At 42.7% G+C, this 21,723-nt stretch overlaps 1 protein-coding gene across 8 annotated transcripts in view; it reads left to right on the top strand.

Annotated features, from left to right (window-relative positions):
* The first annotated feature begins 8,876 nt into the window (after window positions 1-8,876).
* Window positions 8,877-21,723, top strand: part of DMXL1 (Dmx like 1) — a 136,774-nt gene continuing 123,927 nt past the window's right edge. For 3 of the 8 annotated variants that reach the window (XM_090038427.1, XM_090038430.1, XM_090038429.1), the window contains exon 1: window positions 8,879-9,143. In XM_090038427.1, coding sequence (XP_089894553.1) covers window positions 9,057-9,143 — 87 coding nt within the window. In that variant the 5' untranslated portion in view covers window positions 8,879-9,056. Of the gene's footprint in view, window positions 9,144-21,723 lie in introns of all 8 variants that reach the window. The other 5 variants (XM_090038426.1, XM_090038428.1, XM_090038425.1 and 2 more) reach the window with 4 other exon arrangements.

The raw sequence follows: 21,723 nt of genomic DNA on the forward strand, positions 1-21,723 counted from the left end.
GCAGCCACCCCTGCAGTGCAGGTTGCTTCTCCTGCTTCCCCATTTGGGCCCACTGCTATGAATTTGTTAGCGTACCCACAGTTCATACAGGACATCAGCTTTTATACTGAGTCTACTTTATTAAATACTAGAAGTAACCATATAGCCAATGATTAATTGATTATAAATTAAACTGTAAGTGGAAAACATACCTCATTTATTAGACTTACTGTATTTTGCATACTATATGAAACCAGGTTTGCAGCCCAACCCTACTGGATGCTGAATAACCTCTATTCCCACTGAATATTCATTGAACCTAATGGGATAAAGCCCTTAATGCTTTAAAAATCTGTTTGTGTCATTCACTTGCTCACAGAAAATTGCAATTTTGCAAGTGGTAGCAAAGTGCTAGATATTGACTCAGCACTAAATAAAATTGGCCTATTGAAATGGTATGTACAGCACGTGGTGTAAGAGTCACGAGAAAGTATTATTACTCGCAGCCAGATTAAATAGTTCACATAACAAGCTACAGTTGATGCTGTTTTAGTAGTCATGTTCTTTGTACTATTCATATTGCTAAAGGCATCAGCACAAATTTAAAGTATTAAAAGAGAAAAAATAAGTATGGCTTTTCAACTAGCCAGAACAAGATTTTAATTTCAGCAGCTAAACAACTCAAAATGCCATAGTAAATAGTGTAAAGACAAAGGGTAAAGAAATCTAATAAAATTGGGAGTGTGTTTGAATATACTTTATGAAAGTAAATCTTGACAGAAGATAAAGCACAAATCCTATAATTGGAAGTTTAAAGAATAGAAAGGATATTACTACCATTTTTGCCTTGACGTATCATATACACTTTACTACCAGAATAAAGAAAAAGGCTTGATTGCCTATCCACAGCATATAGGAGATCAGAAAATAATAAGAGGTCTTTCATGGAACTTGGTGGTACCCTGAACAAAGTGAGTGGATCTCACCTCTCTTCATGCCTTAAAGATGTAGCTAGTTTTCCTCAAAGAAACCTTTAAAAACACTTAATTTTTTAGTATCAGAAAGCTGTGCAGCTATCTATCCTCAAAGATACATTTTAGTCTCCTCATTTATTAAGGTACTTATCATCTAAAGCTTGCATCCATATTGTATGTGTTGGCCTCTTCCTCAGTCTTGTTGGTTGTTTCTTCCCCAACTTTAAGGGTCAAAAAATAAAAACAAAATTATGATAATATTTTGTTGAGCATTCCTGCCATAGTTACATGTATAAGAAGCACCTGTGGGAATGCTAAACTGAAGCGTTTTGAATTTTGATCCAAAAAAGTTAGATTTAAGGGACGTTATCATATATGAGAGTAACCAGAAAATGTGTTTCCTTAATGCTTACAAACTTCCTTGTTTTGAACAGCACTTCTATAGTTCCAGTGAAATGTCTTCTTCAGCAGTCCTTTGCAGTCGAGGATGATTGTCTTCCACGACTGTCTTATTCTTGATTTGGTCCATGGCATGTTGTTTCTGATTTTCCATCTCCTGTTATTGTCAGGAGGTTTCAAAGTACTGAGATCTCTGCAGAAGACTCTTCCTCCATTTGGGGAGGTCCTGGGCAACAGTCTCCCATGAGTTGGCATTGATGTTGCATTTTTTTAAGTTGGCCTTGAGGACATCTCTGAAACATTTTCTCTGCCTTCCTCTTGAGCGTATGCCTTGGCTGAGCTGGGAGAATAAAAACTTGTTTCGGGAGTCTGCAGTGAAACATCTCGATGACATACATGGCCCAACAAAGTTGATGCCGGATGATCATTGCCTCAATATTCATGGCATTTGCTTGCAGAAGGACACTAACATTGGTGCATCTCTCTTCCCACTAGATTTAGAGGATCTTCTGCAGGCAGCATTGATGGCACTTCTCCAACAACTTGCAACGTCTTCTGTACATTGTCTCTGTTTTAGCTCCATACAGCAAGGTGGGAACCACAAAGGCCTGATAAATCATGAGCTAAGTTTCAGATCTGATGTCGCAATCTTTGAACACCTGTTTTTCAGGTATCTAAGGGCTGTGCTTGTACACTTGAGCTGATGTTGGATTTCATTGTTGATGTTGGCCTTTCACGAGAGATGGCTTCCAAGGTACAGGAAATACTCAACATTCAACAAGTCTCACTGTGGATCTAGATTACTGGAGCTGGGGACTGTTCATTAGGAACTTGGTGGAGGACCTTAGTCTTCCGAATGTTAAGCATCAGTCCCATTTTCTTGTATGCTTCAGCAAAGACATGGATGAATGCCTGAAGATCTGCTCCCAAGTAAGCACACACTACAGCATAATCAGCATACTGGAGCTCAATGATTGTGGTCTGAGTGGTCTTTGTTTTGACTCGGAGTCAGCTGAGCTTAAACAGCTTACCATCCATGTGGTAGTTTAGCTCCACTCCAGCTAGAAGCTTGGTAGCTGTTAGTTGTAACATTGCAGCAAGGAATATTGAGAAGAGTGTTGGAGCGATGATGCACCCTTGCTTTTAACTCCCGTTTTAACCTCAAAGGGATCTGTGATGGATCTATTACTGAGAACCACCACTCACATGTGCTCATGGAGCAGAGTAGCAGGGACCCATCTGAGCCCCATACTCACTGGGGTGATGACTGCTGGCATGCTTCCCAGGTGGCAGACTCTTGGCTGAGCCCGCAAAAAAGCAGCGAGCCCACGAGCCAATAGCATGTTCCATCGCACCACCATCCTCTGGGCTGGGCTGGACAGGCAGCCAGTGGGCTCTCCCCAGTCTTAACTCCCAGGCCAGGTAAAGAGCTGGAACCTCAGCTCCAAGTGGACGTGGTTGTTATTGATTATTGCTTTGGGTGAAGATCTGGAGATGACTATAGAAGGTCATGTCTGGTCCTGAAAAAGCTCTTCTGACTGTAGTTATAGTTTAATTCATCTCCTTAGGCTGTATATACATGCTGGGCTACCTCAAATTAAAGTAATCTGCTATTAAAGTATTCATTGTGAAATATTATTTATCAATTACTTTTCCTTCTTTCTTCTGCAGAAACCCTAAAACATGCATCATTTCTCCCAAGTCATCTATTCTTCCCAATAGTTGACCTTTCTCTTTCCCTTTTCCCTGTTCCTGAAGGCTCTTTCACTAGGTCCTGAATTCAAGAATAGAAAGAGGTTATTGGGAAGATGGAAATGGGGTGTCTTCTAGATGTGTCCATCAACCTGGGAATTAGTACTTGCATCTATCAGTCAGTAAACAGGTCAGTACAAACCAAGCTTATTCTTAGAAGCATTAGCAGTAAATATAGACATTGCTGTCCCACCTTCTAAGTTATTAATGAACAGGGTAAATGTTGTCAATACAAGATTAAAAAAAGAAATGACACAAGAACTAGCACTTCATCTTACAGCCCTTTCAGTAGTGGTTTTCTTCAGTGGCGCGTAAAGCTTTAACCTCACACTGTGAAAATAAATGTAAATGGATAAACAAGAGAGGAAATTTGAAGAGCTTTTAATAATTGTTTTTTGTTAAGTCTCAAGGGAATTTTACAGCAGAGACATCTTCCCTCAAAAACACCCACAAGATTAGATGAAGACACTCTAACCTGATGAAATGGAAGCAGAATAAAACTTGAGTAAATCTTGTAGCACTGTGACTAACATCTTCTTAAAGAAAATCTAACGCAGAAATGCCTCACCGTGACCCTGTACCAAGGAAAAAGTATATGGGATCACTGATGTATAAAAATAACGTTGCCTGTGTAAAATACTAAGTGTGTCAACATGATTTGTTATAAAACAGCTCACATTGAATGAAAGCAATACAAGCAGCAAATGTCATCCTAACCCGCAGGCTAAGGACCTACAAAGCTGTATAGAGAATAAAATGCACGCAGCAATCTTCTTGCCGTGTCTCAAAAAAGAAAAATATTTCACAAAATGGTTGAGTATTCTGAGAGAGCTGGTTAGTCCTGAAGTCAGGCAGAGGGCTAAGTATACATTAGAAACTAACTAAATCAGAGATACATAATGAATAAGTGAATAAGAAATAAATGAGATGCAGTCCTTTCATAGTATCTCATGAAGGAAGCTGCTGCTTATGAAAGCTTATGTATCTCTGGTTTAGCGCCTATACAGAAAGTGCAAATTATCCTCCCTTCTGCCTTTTTTGAACCATCCTATTAAAAATCCATGTCTGTCTATTCAAGCAGCCCATACTTTAGATATAAACATCATCACAGGCAGATTAACATATGAGCCCAGGGGCCCCTGCCAAACAGGGACCCCGGATGCTCCCTGCCACTGCATGCACCCCCCAGGGGAGGCATGTGCCCCCACATATTTGTGCATGGGGTGGATGTGGGCTGCTCTCAGCTTTGCTGCCTTTGCCTCAGGGGCCCGTATCAGCTGCGTACCCACTGCCTGCCCAGCAGCAGTGGGGGCAGCAAGTTGTGCCTCAAACTGCCAGGCAGGCAGGGGGTGTGGGGTCCTTGGAGCAAAGGCAGCAGGGCGGAGGTCTCTGACCCCACAGTAGCTAGCCCACATTTGCCCTTGCCCCACTCGGCAAGGGGGTCTCTTCCCCCTCTGGAGTCCCTGCTGGCGTGTGGGGGGCCTCCAGTTTTCTGCTTGCTTGGGGCTCCAATAAATCTTTATCTGTCACTGAACATTGTTTCCCAGCTATATTTTAGCTTTTTTGTACTTACAACAAGTGGGAAAGGGTTAACAAGGTAATTATGTGGTACAAGTGGCAATGACTGAAATTTGTGACTATGCAGGTCACTAGGAGTTTTAGGGTTGTCTTCAGTGAGGCCTGTATTTCACCCAGTGCAATTACAACCCAAACTCTCTGGGCATAGGAGCATGTTGGGCAGCTTACCTAGGGTGAGAAACAGATTGGAGATAGACTTCAGTTTCACTACCTCCTTATTTGGTATAGTACTGCAAGAAGAAGATGAAATTTATTCCCCAAAAATGTGTGTTACAAAAAGCTGAAAAGGGAGGAGAGCCTTGCTAGGTACATGTAGAGGATTATCAGAGTCTAAAGGAATAGTAGGAGCAATATTTAACTGTACTGTTAATGAAGAGTAAATATACCAATTAAAATGCCAGTTTCTTTCAAAGCTGCTTATATGTCATGTCAGAAATGAGTTTGCCCATGTTAATGAATGACTCAGTAATGTTCAATGTACGAAAAGGACAACACAATAGGAACAGTTCACCATTGTCTATGTGCAAGTTTAATAGTAAACATGAATATTAACTTACTACTGTAATTAAATTCAAGACTATTATAAAACTTTTAAATATTTTTTAAAATACCATTTTAGTTACCAAACAGTCAAAGGATTATTTTAAATGATACTATAACTCTTTTCCTGGCATAATCTTTGTGAAGTAGTAATAGAAGCAACTCTTCAATTTCCAGCAAGGTCTACTAATGGAAAATATACATAAAAGTAAAAAAAAAAAATGATATTGTGTTTTGGAACATTTTGTGTCATTTGGTAGTTTGCTAAATGCCACCACTCTGGTCAAAAATTCGCAAGGGAACAGTTAGTCATTTTCATGATTTACCAAGCTTGTACAGGAAACCCTCGCTATTTGCAGGTTTGGCATTCAGTTTTGAATATTTGCGGTGCTGCACCAACCCATGCTCTCTTCCCACTGGCAGCGTGATGACACTTATAGCGCTGGCAGTGTCTGTGGGAGCTTCGCACTTGCCACTGCCAGGTTCCCACTGCCATCAGCACAGCCGTGCCCTCCCAGCCGCTGGGGGCACACGCCATTCATGACATATTTGCAGCTTTCACCTTTCGCGGGAATCTCTGGAATGCCTTAGTACAGGAGCAGAGGCCGATGTCATCCACCTGGATTTTAGGAAGGCCTTCGACACAGTTTCAAATCCTATTCTCATAGGGAAACTAATGGGCTGTGGAGTGGATGCCTACACAGTCAAGTGGGTGGCTAACTGGCTTAGGGACTGCACCCAGAGAGTGGTGGTGGATGACTCGTTCTCGGCCTGGAAGGAGGTGGGCAGTGGGGTTCTGCAGGGTTCGGTCCTTGGGTCGGTGTTAATATCTTCATCAGCAATTTGGACGAGGGTATGGTAAGCACCCTCTCCAAGTTCGCAGATGATACCAAATTATGGGGCAAAGTGAATACACCAGAGGGCAGGGAGCAGTTACAGGGCTGACCTGGACAGGTTAGATCAATGGACTGAACGTAATAAGATGCAATTCAATCAAGATAAATGTAAGGTACTCCACCTAGGAAGGAGGAATCCTCAGCACACCTGCAGGTTGGGGGATGTCCTCCTCAACAGCAAAGAGGCTGAGAGAGATCTTGGAGTCATAGCTGACTCCAAGATGAACATGAGCTGGCAGTGTAATGAGGCTATCAACAAAGCCAACTGCACCTTGTCGTGTATTATCAGATGCATGACCAACAGGTCGAGGGAGGTGATGCTCCCCCTCTGTGCGGCATTGGTCAGGCTGCAGTTGGAGTACTGTGTCCAGTTTTGGGCACCGCACTTCAAGAAGGACATGGAGAATCTGGAGAGGGTTCAGAGGAGGCCACTCATGATTAATGGTCTCCGTGAAAGATCCTATGAAGAGAGGTTGAGAGATCTGGATCTCTTCAGCCTATACAAAAGATGGCTGAGGGGTGACCTTGTAGCCACCTATAAATTTATCGGGGGAGGACAGCAGGGAATTGGGGATGCACTGTTTACCAGTCTGCCCCAGGGAGTAACTAGGAATAATGGGTGCAAACTAGTGGAGAATAGATATTGGTTAGACAATAGGAAGACATTTTTTACAATAAGGGCGGCCAGAGTCTGGAATGGGCTTCAAAGAGAGGTGGTCCTATCACCTATCTTGGAGGTCTTCAAGAGGAGGTTTGACAAAACCTGGCTGGGGTCGTACAACCTCGGTCCTCTTTCCTGCCAGGGGCAGGGGGTCAGACACGATGATCCATTGGGTCCCTTCCGATTCTATAATCTATGAATCTACGTATTCCCTGTGAATGGTAAGGATCTCCTGTATACTATATTTGTGACTGGCTTGAGACAAAGGAGAAGACAAAAACTGCTGCGCACAAAACAGGATAGATTTGAACACAGGATACATTTGTACAGGTAGCCTTTTCTCCCTACTCACATTCTGACATACAGAATGTTTTAAGTTACTTTCATAGGCTGTCATAGTTGTGAATGACAGGGACTGGCAGGTTTGTTTCTCTTGTTTGAGAATAATTACTGCTTTTAAGAGATGGGGTGGAAGAATGGAGCAAGGACTCATGTTAAGAATATGAAGCAGCCAAAGAGGCTGTTTCAATGCTGGTAACCCTATGGTATGAATTTAAATGTAATAGTTTTTCTGACCTTGCTACAGAGGCCACTGGGGAGATTCCCACACCAGATCCATTCTTCTTACTGGATGCATATGAAGAACCGGTTCAAACTGATAGATGACATTTTGAAGCAAAATGATGAACTGAACAGTAGCAAGTCTCTGAGACCTGATGTTAGTCATCCAAGAGTTTTTAAGGAAGTCAAATATGAAATTACAGACTTGTTAGCAAAAGGATACAACTTATTCCTCAAAGCAGTTTCAGTGCCAGGTGGGGCTGGAGGCAAACCAACATAACATTGGGCACATCTACACGTCACCCAGCATCACTGTAGCCATACTGCCTGGTACAGTGACATGGTGATCACATAGGTTTACATATGATCAGCAGCTATGTCAACATAACAGTGTGCTCCTCTATTTTTGTGCACTGCTACAGCAACATAGCAGCAAAAACTAACCGTGCACCACGCTTACAGTGCAGTATGGGCGGTTACTGCGCTGTGCTTCAGTACTTCAAAAGGCAGTACGAAAGCACTGCACTGTACAGAGATGTGTAGACGCATCCATTAACCTTGAAAAAGGACCTCCAGTGATCCAGGGAACCACAGAAGAGCATCTAACTTGTGTTCTCAGTCAAGTGGCAGAATCTACCGTACACGGAAAATAGAATTAGCGGTCCCTTGGATAAATATGACACACTGGAGAAGACACAGCATGGTTCTTATAAGAGAAAATGCTGGGTCTCAAGTCTGTTAGAGTTTGCTGTGGGGGTCAAAAAGCAGATAGGAGGGACCCAGTTAATGCAGCATACTTGGGTTTTCCTCAAGTACATCAACTCCGCGTTCAGTGGCAGGCAAACAAGCAAGTGAAGTGCAAGGACATAAAAGGAATCGAAAACAAAAGAGAAAACATTGTTACACCAGGGTATAAATCCTCAAGCACTGGTTGAAGTTCTGGCTGCCCAATCCCTGAAAGGACAATACTGCCCAGCCAGGATGCCACCAGCTCCTTTCAAGGGTGCCGCAATGTGAGCCCTGTGTGTAGGTACAACCACCTGCACACGATTCCCAAGAGAAACTATGAGATGCCAGCCACTGCCAAAACATCCTGCCCCGCTGGTGCCTTTCTGAATTCTTGGCAATGGAAAATCACTGCTCTGTGGTTTCTCCTCTAGTCAAACCACGAGAGAAACCACAGAGCTGGCAGTTGCTCAGGTAAGCCTGAAGTCTAGAAAGATTCAGGGCAAGCGCCCCGCAAAAAAACAACCCTGAACCTCTCCGAATTCACCTCAGGAAGGCAGAGCTAGCCGAGCCATGGTACGGTCCAGTATAGGGCGCGAGATCTACCCTCTGACTTGACTACCCTGGGCCCCACCCTACCCACCGCGCCTGCGCATAGCGCCCCTCTTCGGCCGGCTGTGCTGGAACCTCCCCGCATGCGCAGTGACAGAACCCGGCAGGCCGGCCTACGGTGGCAAAGTGGCTCTCGCGAGGTTGCCCCCCGCTACGGCAGAAGAGCGGGAGGGGTTGGCAGCGGCTGCGTGACGCTGGTGGGGGAGGGGCTTTTTTCCTTGCCCCCGGCCCCACCCCAAGCCACCCCTCCCGCGCGGTCGGTGGGGGAGGGGCTGGCGAGGCCCCGCCCCCCGCGCTCCGCCAGCTGCACCGGGCTCGGTCGCCGCCGCCCAGCTCCGCCGCCGCCCCCGCTCGGGGCCGCAGTCGGACCTCGCCGCCATGAATCTGCACCAGGTGCTGACGGGGGCCGTGAACCCCGGCGACCACTGCTTCTCCGTGGGCAGCCTCCGTGCGCGGCCCGTCACGGTGAGTCCGGCCCGGCCGCAGCCTGCAAACCGCAACGTCCCCCGGCCCGGCCTCCGCCGGGGGCGGGTGAAGCTCCTCCCCGCCGGCACCGCACCTGTGCCTGGCTCCTGCGGGCGGCGGGAAGAAGCGGGTCTGGCCCGAGCCGGCGTTTCTCCACCTGGCTGGGACTCGGGGCCCCCTCTCTGCACCCCCCCTTGTCCCCCCCCTTTCCTGTCCCTGGACTCGGCGTCGTCCCTCCAGTCCCTGGATTGGCGTCCTCCTCCCTGCCCTAGGTTTCTGGACTCGGGGCCCTCTCTGTGCCCCCCCTTTCCCCTCATGTCAAGACTTCCCCTCAGGCCCCCTGCTACTCCCCTCCCCAATCCCTGGACTCGAGCCCCTCCATGCCCCCCTGGTCCCATTCCTGGACTTGAAGGCCCCCTTTTCCCCTTCCCCTCCCCCAGTCCCTGGACTTGAGACCCCTTCCCTGCTCCCCTCCCCCCCACCATTCCCTGTTCTCAAGGTTCCCCTCACTGCCCTCCCAGTCCCTAGACTGGAGGCCAGCTCCTGGCCCCCAGGTCCCTGGACTCAAGGGCCCTCCGTTCCCAGTTTCTGGATATGAGGCCCCTTCCTGCCCCCTGCATCTTAGGACTTGGGGGGGGCACCTCTGCTCCCGCCCCAGTTCCTGGAGTCTAGATCCCTTCCTGTCCCCCCTCCCTGTAGTCCCTGAACTCAACCCCCCTGCTGTCCCTAGGCTTGAAGACTTGAGATGGGGGTGGAGGGGGAGGGCTCAAGACTTGAGGTCCATCCCTAACTTCTCTGAATTGCAAGGCACCCCATTTCCAAAACGAACATGTGTTTAACAGTGCTTATCTCCTTACAGGGGCTGGGCTGTAGGAGTAGGGGATCACCTAGGCAGGGACAAGCCTGAGCCTGGCTTCTTTGCTTAGCACACCTGCTTATCCCTCAAACCTCCAGGCACCTGTCAAAGGATCTGGGTACCTCAACACCCTGCCTGAGAATACCTGGTCTAAACTAAGCACCAGGTAGAACAGTGAAGGTTATTTTAATCCCATTATGTAAGTGAAAGCAATCACTTAAAAAGGGAAGTGGGCAGTAAACATCTGGGTCCAAGCAAAGTTGTTACAAGCAGCCCACTCTTACTGCAGTTTGCAATGTAAAACTGTGGTGGCAGTAGGTATATCTGTGCATCAGATTGCAAAAAGTCCAGTTGTAGATGCAACTTTCTGCCAGATAATTAAATTTCCTTCAGGCTGGCATACAGGAACACTGGCTTTTACCATTTTATTTGAATGACATTGGGTTATAGGTCATTAAAGATGGCACAGTAAAAACTACTTGAAGACCTTGGTGACTAGTTTTAGCATACTTTTAAAAGGAAAGATATTGAGGTTTTTTGGGTGGGGGATGATTTTATTTTGGGGGGTTCAGTATAGCAGCTCTAAATTGTATTTGAAAAGCCTTAACTTCAAAATGAGCATTTCTGAACTTCCTGCTAAGGGAATATTCACAGCCCCTGATGGTACAGAAACCCATATTCAACTTAATTTCATTTCTACTCGTATACTCACTCATTCTCCCTTTACACTCCAAAATCTTCTACTCCTGCCTCTACATCCTTTTTTACAGAAAGGTAGTCTGTTTCTTTCAGCTATCAGTTCAGCTGACTATTTCAGTTAGACTTGGGAATTCAAAAGATTAAATTGATCACCAGTCTAAACTGAAGACATCCCTTGTAATGTTCCCTCTAAGGAGCAGTGGTCTGTGAGCGCACCACCTCGGTCTGGCGTGGGACACTTACTAAAGGGGGCCAGGGGCTGGAGCTGGGGGCCGGGGCAGGAGCCAGGGGCTAGTGAGGATTCCCCAGCTCTGGGGAAGTGCTCTGCTTCCCCCGCATCAGGGCTGGGGTGTGGAGCGCTTCCCTGGAGTTGGCGGAGCCCATGCCCCAGCGTCCATCCCTGCCTTGCCTCACCTCGGGGAGGAGCTGCTGCCTGCCCCAGCGAGGCTCTTCCGGCTCTGTGAGACTGCTCTGCTCACCAGTCCCGATGCCACGTGCCTCTTCACTCCTCGAGGTGATGCGGGGGAGCAGAACACTTCCCCGGAGCAGGCGGAGCCAGCACCAGGCTCCCGCCCCAGCCTCTCCTGGTGGGTGGCCTTGAAAGGCTGTGCGTGGCCACACTTTCAGCTGTGTAAAGCCATGCACCCACGCACCTTGGAGGGACCCTTGATCCCTTGCTTTCTCTTCCATGCTTCTGATACTGCTTTTCATGTGGTTTCCATCTGAAACCCATTCTCACCTGTTTCCTCTCTCCTTCAGTTACGTCATGCTGGTAGTGGTGATACTTCTATACTTAATTCTTTGGCAGAAAATACCGCATTGGTGAAACTACAAAGAACACAGCTAATTGTAGGTTCAGTGTTGTAACACTAAATGGCAGTGACTAGGAAGTATAATTTATTTGGCATCTGTCAGTTTTATTCTGGAACAGTAGTGTCAAGGTAGTCCTGGGAAATGGGGGACATTCTTGGTTTTCCACTTAATTTAAGCTTCTTCCAGTTATATTGGAGAAAGACTAGAGTTCTGCTTAGGGACTCTTCGTAAGTCCGTACATGCATCTCACTGCCCCCCCGCCATGCTAACTCTCAGCTGCAAATTTTACTATGACCTTGGAAGATGATGACAAACTCGTTAACTGAGATTCTGATAATGATAATTCAGGAAGTGTAATGTTGGAAGCTCTGAGGAATTCACTGGGCCTGGTATTGTCCCAGGCATCTGACTGAGAATCAGCAGATTCAGAACCTGTAAGTGGTGCACAAAAGTTGAAGTAGTAAAAAAAAAAAAAAAAAAAAAAAGTCTATATTAAAGAAATAGTTGAACTCATATCTAGCCTGTTTAAAGAATAGTTAAGTCACCTGCTTTCGACTCAGTTTGCCAATTTTTTTCTATTTGTTTAAATGTTTCTTCCTCCTGTTGTCGTGCAAAAGGACAACACAAGATATGGAAAACTTCAGAGTTAAGCAAGCTAGAAGAATTATTTTCCCACTCTAACAATTTAAACAAAAAATCTTTCATGTCCCTCCCATAGTGGCTATGCTGTACACAGTACTGCAGCCTGTATAACTAGGACAGTGATCAGGAACTAGCGCTCTGCTCTTGGCAAAAAACGATAAGCCAAATAGAATTTCTCTGAATTACTTTTAAAAGCTTAGTTTGTAAGAGCAGTTTTGATTAAATATAGTCATAATGATTCCCGTATGTGCATTAAAGTAATTCCTTTAAGTATCAGTGCAGAGAAGAGCATCATTAATACAGTTCTTTTAATCATATCCTCAAATCTGAGGAATAAAAGTGCCTGTGATTGCTACCTTTTTAATTCCGTTTCATCATATATAACTGTTAGTTTTCTCCACCTGCTTGAATGGTGCATAAACTAAACTGGGTTGCTTCCACTATTTATTATTTTAGGAGAAAGTCTAACTTTCCTGTTAAAACTGTTTAAGGAATGATTGTTCCATCTGTAGATACTAAATTGACATGATCACTTAGAAATGAACAGTAGTATGAAAGGACTCTTTTATCTTAAGTTAAATGTGGGCAGTTCTTTAGAATGTCATACAAAGCAAAATGAAAATAGCAAGTAAAAATATTCATGAGTGCTATGCTGCTTGTTTTCAGCTTTTATTTGGGAAATCTGATTGTTAACTTTTCACCCAACCCCCTCCCCCCAACACCTTCAAGCATTTTTACTTCCTCATTTTGACAGATTGCATACAGTAAAGTTAAAGAATAGAGGAAAATGACATTTATGTAATTATTAGAGCTTATGTTTTCATATTAGCGTTTAGCCTTGTGTCCCTCCTGCTTAGCACTATGCAAAGAGAAGGATGGCAGTTATCTCTAATTCCTGTTTAGGAAAAAGAAGGATGGCAGTTATCTCTAATTCCTGTTTGAGACCTTCCTCCAGTTGGTTATGTTCTAAATCAGAGCTGTCCAACAGTGAGTTAACTTCTGGCCTTTGGCCTCCCACTGCCCTTACTTCCTTGGCTTCCTGCCCTCCCCCACTCTCCTCCATGGGTCTGAGTGCTGTTTCTTTTGGCCATCTTCTTCCTGCTGCTGTCATGGCCTCCTGTTCTTCCTCAGCCCTAGGCCACTGTGGCCTCTGGGCTCCCCCTCTCTCCTCCAGCTTCTGGTTTCCATTGCTGCCTCTGGGGCTGGCCCAGCCTGTGGCCACTTGGAATTTGAGTGGCACTGTTCTGTGTTTGCAAATCTCACATTTGCATGATCCCAGGTTTGACAATTCAAAATCTACTGTAATCTTTTGAAAAGTCAAATGTGGTATATGGCTGTAGAATTCTGAAATCGGTAGACTTTTTGTTTTGTCTTGCAAAATGTTTTATTTGATGTCAAGGTCCTTTGGCTCAAAATCAGCTGAATATTTAAGGAAAGCCAGCTGGAATATTGCTTTCTTCTTGATTTACAATAACATGAAAAGCGAGCACTGCCAACTCCCCTCCCCCCTTTTTTCCACCCTTAAAACTGGCAGAAAAGTATCAAAAAGGCAATGAAGTGCATGTAATAATATTTTGGATAAGTGCTTTATGGACTGCAATTCAGATTTATGAATCCTTATAAAGTTTCCCTTCTCATGACAGATTGGTGGCAGAACAGGTACTATTTCTTTATTTCCTAACAAAAGGCATTTCTTAAGGGTTGGTGGGGAGTAGATTTAAAGAAAAGTATGTTTTGGGAAGAATTTCATAATGGTAAAATAGTTCCAACGACATGTTTAGCAAGTACAGATATCCGTGTGACCCAAGAAATCTTGTATAGCATGCACACTCTGAAATATCTGTTGGCTGATGAAAAGTATCATAGGAAATTAACAGACACTTGAGACTGAATGTGTGTAATTTATTTTTTCAATTTGAATGAAGTTGGGCAGCATATTGATTTGGCTGAAACCAGAGTAAATCCATGTCAATAATGCATTCAGTTTCTAGGGCACACTCACTCTTTTGCGAGGTATTCATGAACTATGATTTTTCTCTTTCTGAGATGCTTAAGTTTACTACTTCCAGGTGTCTTCCATGTTCTCTCTCTCTCTCCCTCAAATTTCGGCAGAGGCTTTTTGTAGCGGTCCTTGGCACTTGCTTCTGTTTAAGCATCCAGGATTGCATACACCAGATGCAGTATCTGTATCACTAGATCAGCTGTGCAGTTCTGTAAATGTGAAGTACATCAAATTGGAGGTTGCAGAACAACAGTGGAGAGCTGTATGTAGTTACACTTTAATCAAGAGTTAATAAAAAATGTACAAATGTTTAGTGTTCGGTATTTCTTTAAAAGGCTGTGATTTTAAGACGAAGTCACTTCAATAATAAACTATTTTGATGGGAAGGGGGAGGATATTCTAAGAATGTTAAGAAAAGTCTGACCTACAATAATGGTTCATAATTGAGGGATAAGTAGTTATAGAAAATAATATCTCAGAAATAAATTCAGAATGTCACTGCTAACTCTTTATGAGATGCTGTGCCTAATGTATATTTGATATTTTAACTACAGTTCAATTAAGATTGTAGTATTCCATTTCAATTGGGAGGTAGTTATTATTGTTACTACTGTCATTTTACAGAGCCACAAATAAAGTGGTGTATATTTTAAACAATCAGTACTCTAGCATTCAGTTTTCTTTGTTTTCTGCTTGTTATCTTTATCAAATCTGCAGTATTTGAGTTTAAAATGATGTGGCCTGGATACTCCTGTAATAGTTGATATTAGAGCTCTGTTTAATTTTTTTAACCTTAAAATGAATAATCAATACTTTTGTAACTGTCCAAACTGTGTTAAATGGCTTTGCAGATATTTCCTTATTCACCTCTCCTTTAGTGACTTAGTTTTCTGAAAAGTTTTGGTACTGTGGGAACTTACCACGTCAGTCATTGATCTTACAACCTACAAAAAATGTTTAAACAGTAATGGTTGGGACATGCTAGTATGTTTTAATTGCTAATGGAGATGTTGGAGAAAGTGAAAACTGCTATATGGCTTAATATGCATACTACAGTACATATTTTTCTTAACTAGTACTAGGGACTTACTGGAACAAATGTTCACATTCCATTTTCATTCTCATTATTGGAATGACTACTTCAACAGAAAACTGGTGGCAGGGTAGATTGATTTAAATAGCGGGTCTTAACTTTTTTTTAGTTTACTGTTTTAAAGAAAGATTGATACTCATTTGGAAACCATCGAGACAGACTGAAATCATATGGTATAAAAACTCAAGCAGTTTTGTAGCTTGACATATGTTTAGTCAGTTCTTACTTTTTTAAGTTTGCACAATGGCATGTGGCATTTCTTATTTCCTGTTTGATTAAATTTTCACTCATGATTTTTGTCAAGCTGATTTTGGATGGAAATTTGCATAAAATTAATTCAATTAGATCTCCATCTCTTAGACATAGTTTTAGTTATAGATTGGAAGAAGGAAAGCAAATTTTCCGGGGTGGGGGGGTGTTCAGTTGCCAATTGCTCTTTAATTTTGAATGAAATGGTTATTGAATTATGTTAAATGAAATGCTTAAATGAAGAAAATGTAGATTTGTTTTGTCTGAATCTGCAGCAGAGGCTAAAGCTGTCAAAAGGTGGTATATTGTTCGGCAAGCTCTGGTTTTATGTGCTTAGTCAGTGATTTTCTCCAGTTGATTGGTTTGAGTTTCCTTCACACCAAACATGCTGCTTGCATCTAATTTAGATAAATTTAATCAGTTTTAGTATGTTTTGGTCTTTGGTTTCCTTATCAAAGCCTTCAAATTGTAAATACTGTAATGTTACTTTTTAAAAGAATGTAAATCAAGCCTATGAAGTCTGATTTCTTCTGTAAAACCTCATAATAGGTCCTTAAAGGCATGCATATATTAAATGGTATGTAGTAGGACTTAAGTTTATCAAGCTTAATATTAATCTCCAGAGACAAAAGTATACCAAAGTAATGAACACAGTCTATGGAAATAATTTATATTTACAATAAAATATTAGTAAATATTTATGTTTGCATAAATAATAAGGGTGAAAATGCAAAGCGTGCATATTGTTAAATGTGGGCAATGAAACCATTTCAAAAAGAACTTCACTTGCATTCTGGATATTGGTCTTCCTTCTCCCTAATTAGGACCAGGCTCTGGAAATTAACACCTGTTTTTTTTTGCATTAGTAGAATGGCTTATTAGATAATTGTTTAGCGTTTCTATCTGTCTCTTGCTCTAAAGCTTGTCTGTCGTTCAGGACAAACGTTATTTAGCCTTTGACTAGTGAGACGTTTAAGAGTTTATCTGTTCAGTCAGGAAATAGAAATAGGCTTGTTATGCCATAGGGAAATCAGAGTTTTCTTTTTTCAAATGCTATAATGCTTTTGTTCTTTGTTCAGGTACACTGAGATACCCTTTTTTATTTTACTTGAAATAACAGGTGTTGTGTGGGGGTTTTTTAAAGAAAAATATTAGAGAATAGAATATTCCTCATCTTAGAAATCTATATTTTTAGACGTCTGTTAACGAATGCAGCTTAATTTTACTGGCGTATAAAATCATTAGTAATACATGTAAGGACTAAATCAGGGAGAGACAATGCCTGGCTTGACATAATGTTTCTTTTGATGCTCTTACGAGAATGGCTTGCCAACCTGGTCCCAAGTTAATGTATTTAAGAGGGCTTTTTATTTTGTGCATCGTGTGTGCAGATATGAAATTGGATTTCACATTCTCATCTCTGCCACAACCCCATAACACTTTTTTTGGAAGCCAAGTGGATTATAAGAGGATCATAGGTGTTTTTAGAACGTATTCCAGATCATACACTGAACTATCAACCATGGGATGTCATGGAAGTAAAATTGAAGAATTTGTGGAGCATCAAGTAGTGAGTGTTTCTATAGATATCTTAGCTTGTCCTGAGTGGTATTAGTGATACAGTTGGAGTCACCATAAACAAATACTGTCTGTCTTAGTTTGGATGCTTTTTTATTTTAAAGAACAGTCCAGAATTCTAGGGCTGTGTATCTGGTTTAAGACACACGGATGCTCTCTCTCATGTTCCTCCCTTCTTACCCCATCCATTCTGAGCCTCTCTGGTTTCAGCACTGAATTCTACATCGTCTTGCTAGTTAGCATCAAATACTTGATATTTTATTATTCAAACTATCTGTACCAAGACTAGATAACCTAAGTGAGATTTTCCTGATTATGTATAAAGAATCTAGGTGCAAAAGAATTACTTTGTTTATTTTTAGAGAGTGGCTTAGGTCAAGGAAGAAATGAGAATGTTGCAGCAGTTCAAGTTGTTGGCTGTATTATCTTCCATTAACAGATCTGTAAAACTGCATTAGTGTTATCTTAAAAAGAAAACATTTGCTAATCCTTTTCAAAGAAATAATAGGATTCAGGGATAAGAGCTGAGGTCTGGAAAAGAAGGCCATAGCATTTAAGTGGAAACCCAATTACCATATGCAAACTAACTTCCTTCTTTCTTAACAACTATAAAAAGATATTTCATTTTCTAAATTTGGACGTTTTGTTATGGCACTAGCTAGTAAAATCTTTCTTTCTGTAGTCTGAACTAGTTTTGCCTTGTTTGTTTGTGAACTAAGTGACCAAAAAGTTGTTTAATAAACATTCCAAGAGCATGATAATGTCAACAGTCTCTGCTTGTGTCATTTGTACGGAGATGATTACTTCACAACTACCCTAGGACATTTTAAAGGTGAACTGAAAGACTACTCTCTCCCTCCCCGCCCCCCCCCAGCACCAAACCCAGCATTTAAGGTTTAGTTAACCTTAAAGAGATGTCACAAATGCTGAAGTGTAGTTTATCCTAGAAAAGCTTTGCCAGCACAAGTATGTTGGCAAACTTTTACCCCGATCATGGTGACAAAAGCTGGTACGGAGCTGGATTCAATAAGGTATTTTAGATAGTGAAGTCTTTAGTGGTAGTAAAATACTAAACTCTGAGGTCTGTTCTTAAGATGTTAACAAATTATCAAATAAGTGACTTCATATTCTTAAGAAATTTTTGTATTTCATGAAAACAAGGCATCAGTTGCAGACAAAATTAAAAAAAGGGGAGCGTGGTAGGGAAATACAATAGGAACAGGGGTGGCAAAATATGACCCATGGGTTGGAACTGGCATACCAGCTGATTGGATCCAGCCGGTGAGCAGGTGCCTGCCAGTTGATTGGATCTGGCCTGCAGCTGCTCCCACAGTGCTCCACATAGGGCCACGCCTTGCCTGCTCCCACCCAGGGCAGCCTGTGCCCACTGGCCCTGTGACCAGCCAGAGTGCACAGTTTCCTGGCAGCGCTGCTCCCGGTGCAGCTGCAGCTGCCCAGGTACTACTTGGCTTCTTCCGCCTCCAGCAGCTTCTCTTTCTGCCCCTGCTGTGCTGCTCCAGGTTGGAGGGGGGAGGAGTAGAAGAGGAGGAGCTGCAGCTAGATGGCTCCTGCCCCAGCTTACAGGGTCCCAGCTTCAGTTCCCAGGCTGCTTTCTACCTTCTCTGTCCGCCCATTGGGCAATGGAGTTCATCCAGAATACTACCATAGCATCTGCTTAGCTTGTTTCTAGGATTGTCATCACTCAGTCTCTGTTGTACCAAGCCTCAGCCACTTGCCTGTTTCCATGGTTCTCATGCCTTATTGCCAATTTATTGATGGCACCTAATTCATAATTGAGATATTTATCCTGTTTCTGATTGGCCAGCACTGGCATCAGCCATTCTCCATATATTCAGTTTTCAAGTAAGAACTTTTTATGTTTTGCCCCTTAGATTGGGAGCTCTCCCAAAGCTGTCATATTGTCTTCACTGCTGTAGTGACTGCAGTAAAGTGGTCAGACCACTGAGGTGCTGAGATCTCTGCATTTTTCATGCTGTCTAATACATCTCATGATTTCCTTGTTTATGAAAGGCAAAAATGTTCAGCCAGAGGAAGGAATATGAAACTTACTGAAAGTAGAAGGCCTTTTAAGGCTTGTTTGTACATTAAAGTAAGAAAATGAAACGCAGCCCCAGCTTTCCTCCCTTGCAGATTACCCTGGTAAAGTATTGGATGTGTGTGCATATATGTACATTTCCTTTTTCTCAACTCCTGACTAATCCGTTCTCCCATTATGTCTTGTTCCCATCACTGAAAGTAGTCTCAGAATCTTATGAAACAACCACGTTTAACATTTTTTTCCCACAACCTGTAAGTAACAATACATCCAAAGGGATTTTAGCAAGCTGGCTCAAGGGCAAAATAAAATTCTATCAAAATACAGTTTGAAAGTTTGAAAGTGTTGTTATAATGGATCACTGGCTTAATTTAATAGGTTGCAGAAACAGAGATTCAGGAGGAAGGAATTGGCTTTCAGGCATAGCTTTACTCTGAAGTCTAGTTTATAGTCTCGCCCATACCCACTGTTGACATTTCAGAACAATATCTGACTTAGTAATTGTCCTAACAGGGGAACGTGGAAGTTGGTTCATTTGAGATGGAAGCTTGACTGGAGTGTTTTAGTCAGGGAAGAAACGTCCTTGAGTAGGGGGCTGGGCTAGATGATCTTGGGAAGTCCCTTCTAGCCCTAATGACTTTCTAGAGAGCCACAAAGAGAGTTAAGAGCTCCAGGAGGTGAGTGTTTGAAGAAGATAGGGTGGGCTGCTGTGCTGAGAAGTCTAGAGCACAAGTTACCTCTCCTAGCATCCACAAAAGGATAGAGGCTTTTGCTCTGTGTTTTTGCTGTGGATTCCAGACCTGTTTTGTGAATAGAACTGACCTGAGAAACTGAGAAGGGAGCTGACTTGGCTATCAAAGGCAGTAGGGTCAGCAACTCACTTCCAGGTTGTTTACCTGTATTGTTTCTCTGTCCCTCTTCACATATCCACAGCGGGGTTCAGTAGAACCATAGAAAACAGCTCTTCCCACAAGAATGAGGATGTGAAGGACATTGCAAACAAGGGTTAAGTGGCCCATAGTTTCTTCGGGTAGTACTACACAATGCAATGACTACTTCCACAGCCCAGAACCATGGTACCCATTTGCAACCGGGGTGACGGGTGGGAGCCTTAAATACAAACTCAAAACGGGCACAAGCTTAAAAGCTGGTTCCAAAGCAGTTTGTGATCAGGAATATATTCTAAATCAAGTGCTTTAATACTATTTTTGCTCCAAACTTTGAAGTGGCATTCTAGTGCCACCTTGAAGTGTGCACCTATTTCTGATGATAGACTGCTCTGAAGTAGAAAACTACATTTAACTTGGTCACACACTAATAAAATTCTCAACCCATTTGTCACCAGTACTTAAAAACATATCAGACAATTCATTCCAGAAACACTGTTGAATTTCATGTGGTTGAACCGGATGAGGCTTCAGAAAACAAAAAGTTATGCTTTTGAGTCAACAGAACTAGAACGGTACCTATTATAAAGCTCTAAAATGATAGTCTCTGGTCATAATAGCAACTCCCATGCAAATTTTTACTTCATTCTCCCTTTTATCATTACACAATATTTTTACCTTGAATTTCCATATATATTCTTGTCTCACAGGGACCTTCTAAAGACACTATTTAGTCAAGTTAGAAAAAGTTTGAGTCAAAATAGAATCGTCAGACTTTTAAAGAAATATTTGGAATGCTGTCTCATCTGCAGGGGCCTGAAAGTTATTTTTTGTGCACATACAAAGCCTGTACCTCATGGTATGTTTTGGAGAATTATGTGGCTCGCTTTGGGATTATTTGTCTGTGAACATTGGAACTAAACACCTCCAGAAGTTAGATATGAACTTAAGCTGCCTATGTGATGTGGGCGGGCTGCGCTAGCGATGTGTTGGGTATTCCAGGGAACTCCTGCAGCAAGTGGCTCATGTGACGAGTTTCTTGCAGCCCCTAGCTACTCAGAAGTTAGCTAGCCCTGTCGCCAGGCAGGTTAAAACAAGTCACTATGTAAAATTTAATACAGCATATGTGCACACTGGGGAACTCGAGATCTAATATAGGCCCCCAACCTCTTTTTTTTTTTTCCTTTTGGAACAAGGTAGTTGGGGTTGAGGAGGTAATATCAGTGTCTAGGAGCAGAATTGGACCTTACAATATTGCTGCAGGTGTTAAGTGCTAACTAACTGTCATTGGAGGAAGGATATGATTTGTATCATGAGGAGCCTAGTATAGGGTGGGGAGTAGTAGGTCTTGTTAGGTGGGGTGCTAGACACATGCAAACTTATGGTTCACCACCTTTCTTACCTCAAATCATTTCCAGGTCCGAAGCTTCCCTTCATGAGTTGTAGCAGTTCGAAGTGGGGTTTTGAACCGATAGAAATTCAGTTACTACAGATGGGCTTGAAATGGAAATGGGGCTGCGTGACAACTGGAAGTTTGAATGCAAATGTGGAAGTGTTTGCGTCCCTCTTCCAACACCCCAAAATTAAGCACTACTGATTAAAAACCTGGTGATCTAGGTTCAGCAATTTAGTGAAAATCCTGGTTTCTACAGTTTAAACAAATTGCTATTTCCTTTGGAACTATTATATATTTACTTGGGAGAGG

This window comes from Crocodylus siamensis, chromosome 3, assembly GCF_052110815.1.
Source record: "Crocodylus siamensis isolate JL-2025a chromosome 3, ASM5211081v1, whole genome shotgun sequence".
Classification (NCBI taxonomy): domain Eukaryota; kingdom Metazoa; phylum Chordata; order Crocodylia; family Crocodylidae; genus Crocodylus; species Crocodylus siamensis.